The 10,626-nt window shown below is 44.1% G+C and overlaps 1 protein-coding gene and 1 long non-coding RNA gene across 6 annotated transcripts in view; one reads left to right on the top strand and one right to left on the bottom strand.

Moving 5' to 3' along the window:
- The first annotated feature begins 3,453 nt into the window (after positions 1-3,453).
- Positions 3,454-10,626, top strand: part of bace2 (beta-secretase 2) — an 8,459-nt gene continuing 1,286 nt past the window's right edge. The window contains 7 exon segments of the mRNA XM_025055357.1: positions 3,454-3,978; positions 8,346-8,434; positions 8,725-8,941; positions 9,305-9,409; positions 9,864-9,998; positions 10,105-10,206; positions 10,473-10,626. The exon segment at positions 10,473-10,626 is cut by the window's right edge and continues 26 nt beyond it. Of these exon segments, the coding sequence (XP_024911125.1) occupies positions 3,697-3,978; positions 8,346-8,434; positions 8,725-8,941; positions 9,305-9,409; positions 9,864-9,998; positions 10,105-10,206; positions 10,473-10,626 (1,084 nt within the window). The 5' untranslated portion in view covers positions 3,454-3,696.
- LOC112486986 (uncharacterized) lies at positions 4,057-8,313 on the bottom strand. Of its 5 annotated transcripts, none has more exons than XR_003049639.1 (3): positions 6,641-8,310; positions 5,044-5,953; positions 4,057-4,823 (listed from the first exon to the last, which is right to left on the bottom strand). It is a non-coding gene; the product is annotated as an uncharacterized LOC112486986 (long non-coding RNA). The 5 variants fall into 5 exon arrangements; XR_003049642.1 differs by having other exon boundaries at positions 4,057-5,747; positions 5,880-5,953; XR_003049640.1 differs by having other exon boundaries at positions 4,057-5,953; positions 6,641-7,454; positions 7,758-8,301.

Genomic DNA, 10,626 nt, shown 5'->3' with positions numbered 1-10,626 from the left:
GTGGGGGAACAACAGATAGTTACCTCTGCAATGGGCTTCACAAATATGGTGTATTTGTAGATGTGTTTTCCTGTGTGTAATTCAAATATTCTCCACCAGGAGTACAAGGTAATACTTTTACTCTAGTATTACTTCATGAACTCAGAACATTATGAAGAGTTAAACAGTTGAGCTAGTAATTGGTAATAATTAACAACAACTTATTTTAATCAGTCACTGTTTTAGTCTGAGGTATAAAAAAATGAATTTGTTATTTGATGAAAACAACAAACAACAAAACTGCTCTGTGTTTCAGGATACAAGGAAATAAGAGAGAGATTTGTTTTAGGTTAAATAAAAATAAAATAAAAAACCTTTAAATCTCTCTCTGCCAAAATCAATGGAGAAAATTCAGATTTCCAGCTGAAGGGAATAAAAAGCTGCTCAAATGTTTCAGTTTCAGTTTGAATCCAGACACAGTGACTTGAACTGGTCACTGTTGATACAGTCAGTTTGTCAGTTTGTTGTAACAATAACATGTTGTTTCACCTCAGGTTGGACTGAACATTAACACAACAACTCCAGATGTTAACGACAGTATTTTCCAAACTAGAAGTCAGACTTTTTCTCATCTTTCATCTGAATTTGCCACTTATATATTAAACTGTATCATTTCACCTTTGTTATTTTCCCACTGACAGCCAGTAGAGGGCACTCTGGGCTTGTGTACCAGTATCTGCTACTACTGTACCACTGAAAATGTACGCGTTCGATATTTTCCAACTGACAGCCACTAGAGGGCACTGTTGCAACTTGTACTCAGCCACGACTTATAGTCCAGAATTGACAGTCCAGGTTATTGGACAAACTACACTTGACGAGACAAAATGACTCTGGTGTTTGATGAATCCATGAAACAAACATCAGTGGTTACTCTTTAATCTTCATTAACTGACCACTGGTCCAGACCAGGAGGCCTCAGCCACCGCAGCAACATCTGCTCCGTGACTAGCAGCACACCAGGAGGGACCAGCAGGGTGTGTGTGTGTGTGTGTGTGTGTGTGTGTGTGTGTGTGTGTGTGTGTCAGACTGGTGCCTTGAGGCGAGGAGCAGACGTGGTGGCCTGGTTCCTGACTCATCTGTGTGTCACTGATTCCTTTTACTATGAATGAACAAACAGACAGAGACGGCGGTGAGAATGTGAGGCCTCTGTGAGGAGGACGTCCCCTCCTGTCCCAGCAGTAAGAGTTGACACACACACACACACACACACACACCTGTGAATAATTTCTCTGAAGAAAACAAAATAAAACAAAATCCAACCAAACCTTTTTATAGCTGGAAACAAAAACAGCACAACCAGAAGCAGCAGCAGCAGCAGCAGCAGCAGCAGCAGCAGCAGCAGCTGTGAGTACGAACACCTTGTTAGGGAGTCGACACCTGTGACAAAGACAGGAGACAAGAAGTCGCTTGTTACCGAGCAGAAGTTGGAGTCAGAGCCAGGAGAGCTGTGAGTACGAACACCTTGTTAGGGAGTCGACACCTGTGACAAAGACAGGAGACAAGAAGTCGCTTGTTACCGAGCAGAAGTTGGAGTCAGAGCCAAGAGAGAACGAGAACATGAACATGAACGAGAACATGAACATGAACATGAACATGAACATGAACATGAACATGAACATGAACATGAGGAGCTGATTTAAGTTAAAGTTAAGGTTCATCTGTTTACTGTGTTGTTTAAGATTGAATTTGTGGAACTTCCTGAATTAATCCAAAACAAAACAATCTTGAATTTGTGGAACTTCCTGAATTAATACAAAACAAAACAATCCAATTTTTTTTCATCGTTTCACGTCTTTGAACATCTTGTCATGTTTGGTTTTTTATATAATTTTTGTAAATTTATTTGGGCTAAAATTACTTATTTAAAATGTAATTAAATTGTTTTCATTTCATTTGGTATATTTTATATCATGCATCATTTCCAACTAAATATGAAACTTTACCAGATAAATGATCAGAACCCCTGATTACACCTGACTGACCATGTGTAACTATTTAAAATAAAATAATAAAAACTCAAATCCAGATTCCACAGCTGCTCACAGACAATGAGGTTTACAGAATGGTGCAGAGTGCCATGCTGTGGCCGTGAGTGGAACAGCATGAAGACGTGTCATGGACGGTCAGGACAAACAATCACAAGTATCTCTGATTAATTACAGCTGTGAAGGTGAACAGAGGTCACACGGAGGAAGTAGTCACTTCAGTCACAGACCGTCACAGATGATCTTCTCTTGTTTTACAAAAGTGGATTATGTTTCCAAATTAACAGTGTGTGTCATTAGCTTGAAACAACAGCGACTGCGTTCGAGGTCGTTCATCATCACCGCTGGGCGTTAGTGAATGTAACAGACTGGAGGAAACACACACAGAAAAGAGAGAAGACATGTGATTTAATGCTGCGTTCAGTGTCCACTGGCTGCTGCATTCCTTCTCAGCCCTGATTTTATACTCCCAGGCTACGGAGGAAAAACTCTGTTTAAATGGGTCATTCACAAGACCCCGGTGCATGACGAGAAATGCAGCAGAAAGATGAATTTTTGTGGCCACGGTCTGTCTCTGCGTTACTCAGGTATTTGTAACTGCAGTGATTATCATCAGTGAGTGGGGGGAGAGGACGGGAGACGAGCCCAACATGTGACAGCGTAGCTGTGAACTCATGAGGAGGACAGTGTTGTCTCTGTGTGAAAGGGCAGCGAAGAGAAGGCCCGTGACATTGATCCTGCCGCAGCACTGGAAGCTTCTTCCTCCGGAACAATAAAAGTGACCTGACCATCTGAAAAGACGGAGGTTCCATTAGAGGAGGAGGAGGTGAACTGTGTCAGATCCTGAAGCAGAACGTCACAGTCATAACACTGCTGTGTGTACGTGCAAAACAAAACCTGAGGAAACAGACATTAAAGCATAGCAAACACGATGTTCTGTGGTTATTTACACTCTGTATCCTGGTCCGACCAGGTATACAGGAAGTCAGTTCTCTTACAAAATAAAAGCTCACTACAGGCCTTCACATGAGTTTGGACAGGAGTTATTTGTCTCTGTGTCAGTAAAATAAACCTGCCAACTAAAAGGAAACAAAAATGTTATGGCAAACGTGCTGTCATCGTCATCATCATCATTTTTTAACTCTACTGTATTTTGTTTATCTAGTAATAGGTGTGCTAATTATTATGCTTATTTTATGTTTTTTTTTTCCATGTAATTATTATGCTTATTTTATGTTTTTTTCCATGCCACAACTGCTAACATTTGCCTGCTAACAAATGGAAAATGACAGGTCTAAATATGATCCTATACGAAAAACAAACTTTATTTTGAAGGGTTGTACCGGAAGTTTCTTCGTACCTTGTTTCCGTTGGCTTGGCGGTGTAGGAGGAGTGGATGGAGGCTTTAAACAGTAGTTTCCAGTGGAAGAAGTCCTACAGTGTTAAGAATGTTTAACTCCTACTTCTTCTTGTTGTCAACGGTGAAGGAGCATCAGGAGTAGGAGCAGGAGAAGGAGCAGCAGTGTCTCCATGATGGCGGTGTCCTCAGCACATGAGTCCAGATGATGGCTGAAGTCCAAACCAGAGCAGGAGGAAACTTTAAACTGGGAGAAACTGTACTTTCTCACATCACCGTTGACTAGTTATTATTTAAACAAAAACAACAACCATGGCTTACGGCGCGTCGGTGACGACCTGGGCGTTTGTTTTGAGTTTCTACTTCGGAGTCTCCAGGTGTTTGTTTTCCATTCCGCTGAAAATTTACCCGGGTAAGGTGAGCGTTTCGTCGGCAGAGCATGTGACTCCTGCCCGGCTGAGCTCTGGGAACGGCCTGTCTCTGGCCTCCGATCCCACTGGAACTGTCAACTTCCTGGACATGGAGAACAACCTACAGGGAGACTCTGGAAGAGGTTATTACATAGAGATGTCCATCGGCTCGCCCGGCCAAACGGTAATGACTAACTTTTAATTAATCACAACTACACGATTAATCGATTATGATGACTTGTTTCCCAGGCAGTTTGTTATATTTTCCTTGTTTCATTTGCTTCTCACTGTAAACTATACATCTCCTCGGTTGGCTACATTCGAGCGTATCGTCATAGACACAGGCGATTAATCGAAGAAAATTTGATTCGTTTTCACTGTAACATGAATTCGTTGCAGCCCCATCCTCGGTTCACCCTCACGGTGTTCTTCTTCAGTCAGTCTGTGTGTGTTGAACTTTTTTTTTTTTTTACATTTTCACGTATTTGAGCAGATTAACATTAAACGCAGCACAGTTTTTTTTTATTTGTTCTTCTGCTTTGACTCACCGTGGATTCTCAGGGTCACGTGGTGTGACTTCAGCAACTGATGCAGCCCCGGTTCGTCTGAAGAAACATGTGATCTTCTGGGAAACAACTCATTAGCTGGGTGTGTTTGTCCCAGGACTTCAGTAATACTCAGTAATACTGCAATACTGGAGTACAACTCAAATCACTTTCTGTTGTTAAACAGTGACTTTGTTGATGTGTGTGTTTAGCTAAAAACATTCAAATGTTTGGAGTAAATTAAACATAAACAGGTTCAGTGATTTCACATTCCTTCACGTCAGTACTTTCTGGTCATTTTGTTAAGTCAGTCGTTTCATCCTTGATGAAAGTAAAGTATTTGGACACATCGTCGTGATGTTACATTAACCAACTTCTTCACTAAATTTACACTGACTTTACACTGACCAGTAAAGGTGATTCTGTCAAAAAGGTCACTGGTTCACAGCCCAGGTCCACGGTGAGAGAACGACAGTCCAAACACCTGCAAGAAAAAAAAAGGTCCAGGGGATTTCAGTCATTTCAGGAACATTTCACAGTAACGTTCCTCACTTGATATAAATGTATTCAACAGTTACAGTGTGTCTTTTTTTAACTGGAGCCACAGCTGAGTCAGACTGGTGAGAATGTTTCATTCAGATTCTTTTTCTTTAAACTGAACCTGTGTTTGTTCAGGATCAGACACTTTAACTTCCTCTCCTCACCGTTCATCGCTGTGATCAGTCTGTACCAGGTGATATTAGTTGACATTAGCGCCTCCTGCAGCAGCAGCAGCAGAACAACAACATCTGTTGGTCCAGCACACCGTGCTGCGTCTGTGTTATTATGGGATGTCAGCTTTGTCTCAGAGCCGACTGCGGCTGCTGCCTGTGCTGCCCCCCGGGGGTCTGTAGGTAGACTTATCGCCCGCTCACATGCACTCCGTCACATGATGCTGCCTGTGAGGACGGCCGTGTGCGCCCAGGCAGCTGACAGGGATTATGAGGCTCCCTGGTCGCCAACATCAGCCCCGGCAGCCGGGACGCAGGCGTATTTACTCCTTTTAGCTTCCACTGACATATTTTTTTTCACATTGCTCATTATGTAAAGTGCCTAACAAGTTCATATTAATGATTAAGGAGGTCTAAATGTCCCAGAAGGGCTGGAGGAGGGAAACGTCCCATCACGATTAAATATTCATGATGCTTGAGGGGGTTGTTGGTTTGAGGCTGCGCTCCGCCACCGTGTTGTAGGTAAATGAGACTGAAGTGGAGCTGAAACCTGAGGTGCACGCTCTCTTTAGTGTCTCATTGACCTGTTGTTCCTGGGTCACTCCACCTGAACTGGTCAGAGCCTTCAGAGCTTCTCGGTGCCACCGCTCATTTCCCAGAATCCCTGGGGCTTATCAGCACCGCCTGGAGGACTTTCCCTGTGTCAACATCCAGGATGATAATGTTGGAGCACATTTTCCTACCAGACTCTACAGCTTCTCCTCTGGGCTGCACCTGAAATATGAAGATTTAAACAGGAACCACCAATCTACTTATCATCTAACACTCACCTGCTGCAGGAGCCTGTGATGTCACAGCAGTGATGTCATCACGTACACGTACAACAGTTCCTCATCTGTCGGTTCTACCAGAGCAAACACAGTATTTTATTTGTGTATTTGTGCAGATTAAGCCAGAACAACCAGTACTACACAGTACAGTAACACTGTCACTGTTTATCATGTTTTTAACCTTTAAATGGTCTCAGATTATTATCACAAATACACTGCAACATCACCGTGACACTTTATTAAAACATGTCATTTTACTTTTTACTAAGTCTCTTCTGATCAGCTGTTCAGTTCATACATTTGTGTTATTTTATCACATTTAGAAGATTATATGTCAGATTAGTCGAGTGACGTCCAATCAGTTTTTACAGATAAACTCCATGTTCAGACCTTGGCTTCAGATCTAAATGAGCTTTAACTCAGTTATTAAGTGGCAGTAACAGTATCATTAAATCCAAATGTGATTACAGAGCCGTGGTGTTAAACGAGGCAGCATTCAAATGAGTCACTAATTGCCACATCTGTTAGCATGTGGCACAGCCGGGCTGAGGTGTCAGGCTCAGAGTCTCACAGCAGCTAATTGGTACAAACAGGTAGCAGATGCATGTCGCCGCCGCGGAGCGCGCTGCCAATTAGACACAGTAAATGCTCGACTGCAGCGCGGCGCAGCAGCAGCGGGGGGGGGTGAGAACTGCCCCGGGCTGAGGACCCAACTGCACGGAGGAGGGCCGGGGTAGGAGCAGCCTCTGCTCCCTACTTACCCACGAGGGTGAAATGTTTAACAAACTAGTCCGTTTGGCTGCGATTGGACCGACGCCATCTGTGAGGTAGTGGAGGGGCGGGGGGGTGGTGTCACTGGCACAGTTTCAGTGATGGACCAGGGCCAGTCCGGTCATTAGTCTACATCCTCCAGGCGGACTGATAACCTCGTGTGGAGCCATGGAGGTGCACGGCTGATGATTACAGAGAAGCTTGATTGTGACTTTGTGAACAGTTGAAGTTACTGAGAAACTGCTGCTGCGTAATAATGAACACACACTCCTGTTGGAGGGGGTGTGTGTATGTGTGTGTGTGATTGGACGGAGCGCTGAGGGGAACAGGCCTGTGAATGACGAGGCTTTGTTTTCCTTGGATTTGTTTGGAAAAACCTCCAAACTAACGTCCAAACTAACACGTCCTGTTGTTCTGGTCTGTAACAAAACAAAGGCAGCCACGGGGAAATGCTAATGACTTACCTTTAGTCCCTGAACTGCTCAGGCATAATGAATGAGCGCTCAGTGTTTTCATGCAGCGTGTCATGTGACCTGATCAAAGAGTCACTTCTTTATTGGAGGGGTCGTAAAGAGCCGCGTGTCAGGCCGGGGGATCCTCTTTGTGATCTCTGTCTCAGAGGTGTGATCCGTCCTGGTGCCTGGAGGACGAGTCATGGCAGTCCATGCTGCGCACATGACAAACAGAATGGTCCAATCACAGCTGGAGGCTGAAATATTTGAATCATGGATGACACACACAGGCCTGGCCCAGAATAGTCTGGGTTCAGGGAGGATTTTTTTTTTTAGTTTGGAGTCTTCACACCTGCAGTCATGGATGGAAACAGAATTTTCAGAAGAGTTTAGACTTAAATAAAGGATTTGTAGAGAAATAGATTTGTGATTTTTGACTCATGTTCAGATCAGAGTTCTCTCTCTCTCTCCGTCACAGATTCTCTGTCTTTTCGTCTTTTGAAGTGACAGTTACTGCTGCACTTGTTGCTACTTTTCTTTTCTTACGTTAGCTGTTTTTTATTTGAGACACTTCCTGTGCTGCGTGTCTTTCCATGATGTGTGACCTTTGACCTTCCCGATCCAGTTAACGAGTACATGTGAAAATGATTATTACCAGCATTAGAAGTGTGTGTACGGTTGGTCAGTCACACTGGTGTCGTCCTGTAGATTCATGTTCCAGTGAGTTTGTGATTTTCATACCTGTCGTCATGCAGTTAATTCTGTTCTGTAAATGGATCAAAACAAAGAATTCAAGTGAAAATAATATTTTTTTTACAACAATTATTACATTTTTTCTAACATTAGTATCAACCTAATGTTAATAAAGTGAACAGATAAACGTCGTCAGTTTTACTGCTACAGTGTCTTTGTATACAGACAGTGAAGTATTTATTGTGTATATATGATGTGTATTACCACATTGTACTACTACACATGAACAAATACTACTTCAAATGTTGAAACTAAATTTTCAGTGTGAGCTAAAGTTATTAAAAAACATCTTATGACTAAAGAAAAACAAAATCAACAACATTCTCCACTGACCGTCTGTTTATCAGAGACTATCAGTCTGGGGGGTGGGGCTGGGGGGGGGGGGTATCACTCCCCCGCAGATGTTTTCTCACCCTGTCAGTCAAGGGTGCGGCACTGCTTGATAATTGTGTTGCTGGTCCTAATACAAACTCTGCTTTTGTTTTTCCAGCTCAACATCCTGGTGGATACCGGCAGCAGTAACTTTGCTGTTGCCGCGGCGTCGCACCCGTTCATTACTCACTACTTCAACACTGCACTGTGAGTGGAAGCTGCCGTCTGTGTCACCCAGGACAAACAGAGTCCTGACAAACGTGTTCTTCTTCCTTATCTGCTCAGACTTTTCTATAGAATCTCATGATGAATGTTGGCTAAACTTAAACAAACAAACAAACAAAAACCAGGCCTTTGTTCCTGTGATCATGATTGAATCAAACAAACAGTCACTCACCTGTGTGTCTTCGTCTGTCCTCTAGGGGACAGACGAAGGACAGAAGACGCATCATGTGCCTTAGTCCCATCTTCACCACCTCCTCTTCCTCCGTCTCTAGCTCTACTACGTACCAGCCGGTGGGTCGCACTGTGGCCGTCAGGTACACGCAGGGCAACTGGGAAGGTGAACTGGGCCTGGACCTGGTCTCCATCCCCAAAGGTCCAAACGGGACCATCACGATCAACATCGCTGCCATCCTGTCGTCCGATGGATTCTTCCTGCCTGGCGTTAACTGGCAGGGCATCTTAGGGCTGGCCTATCCAATACTGGCACGGGTAAGAAGACGGGGCAAAGTTGGACAGTTGGACACCAACAATGCACACTACAATAATCTCCTCCCTGCCCTGCAGGTGGTGCTATCGAGGCAGTTTTAGTGCCTAATTCATTCTTATCCACTAACTCTGAAACAGTATGGTTTAGAGAGCACTGCTAATAAAGTAGCTTGACGTTGGTGGAGCCGTACACCTCCAACCACTGGTCTAAAATGAACTGTTCTTATTTGGGATCGTGAGAAATCGACATCAAAAGTAAATATGTTGTTAAAAATTAAATCAATTAAGTGGCTGAAGTGTAATTAACCCTCTGTGGAAACAGAAGTTAATGGTGACACACCTCTCCTCCCCCCTCCCCCCCCTCAGCCTGACTCCGTTCAGCAGCTGGTGATTCCAGACATCTTTTCCCTGCAGATGTGCGGGGCCGGACTGTCAGCCAGCGCCGCGGCGGACCCTGCAGGCGGAAGTCTTGTGAGTCGTCAGGAGTTGGAGCTAAAACACAACAACATTGTTTAAAAAAATACATAAAATAGTTTGTTTGAATTGTTTGAATGGATTTGTTTGTAGACATTTTTTAAATTTGATAAGAGTTGATGTTGCCCTGCACCTGCCCCAGACGTGAAAACGTGGACACGCCTCCTGACTGAGCGGCCAATCCAGTGACTCACAAAATGTTTTTGCTGTAGATTAGATTCTTGTAAAATTTCCCTTCAACACAATTAAAAAAAATTAATTAAAGTTGATTACCCTTGCTGTGGTTTCCCCCTCACATTAGCTCCATGTCCCCTTAGGGGCTCCGGCCCCCCCCACCCCACCTTGGCAGATGTGGTCTACAGACTGATGTGGCTGCAGGTTCATTTTCAGCCGATAAAAAAAAAGATGTTTTACAGGATGGTTGGGTCCAATCATTTTCCTCCTTTTACAGATCATGGGGGGGGCAGAGCCCACTCTGTACCGCGGCTCAGTGTGGTTCACACCCATCATAGAGGAATGGTACTATCAAGTAGAGGTTCTAAAGCTGGAGGTCGGCAGCCAGAACCTGGACCTGGACTGTAGAGAGGTACGGTTCTCTGACAACTTCCTGGTTCCTGGTTTCTTTGTCTCACCCTCTCCTGTCAGACTAAGAGATAAAAAAACAAAAGTTTTTCTTTCTCTCCTTCCTTCAGTACAACATGGACAAAGCCATTGTTGACAGTGGGACCACTCTGCTGCGACTTCCTGTCAACGTCTTCAACGCGGTGGTCGAAGCCATCACTCGCAGCTCTCTGGTACGTCACGCCTTTCTCCAACAGATGAGGATGAAACATGTGGTCAGACAGAAGAAAGACACAGTCACTGTTCAGGGACGGACGGTCAGAGACACAGAGCTGAAGGAGACACTGACAAAATGACTATGAAAAACAATGCAACATTTAAAAAAAAAAGATTATCTTCCTAATAAAACGGTTCTTCTTCTTCTTCTCTGCTGACCTTCTGTTCCTGTGGTTTATCTGTTTTTCCCCGCTCTCCGTCTGCTTCTTTACCTGTGGATCAGATCCAGGATTTTTCTTCAGGCTTCTGGGACGGCACCAAGCTGGCATGTTGGATGAAGGGAGAAAACCCCTGGAGGTTTTTCCCAAAGCTTTCCATCTATCTGAGAGCCACAAATACCAGCCAGTCCTTCCGTATCACCATTCTGCCTCAGGTAC

The sequence above is a fragment of the Cynoglossus semilaevis genome, chromosome 4 (assembly GCF_000523025.1).
Source record: "Cynoglossus semilaevis isolate Cse_v1.0 chromosome 4, Cse_v1.0, whole genome shotgun sequence".
In the NCBI taxonomy this organism is placed as follows: Eukaryota; Metazoa; Chordata; class Actinopteri; order Pleuronectiformes; family Cynoglossidae; genus Cynoglossus; species Cynoglossus semilaevis.
The sequence above is the reverse complement of the archived record's forward strand: the minus strand, read 5'-3'. Positions and strand labels throughout refer to the sequence as shown.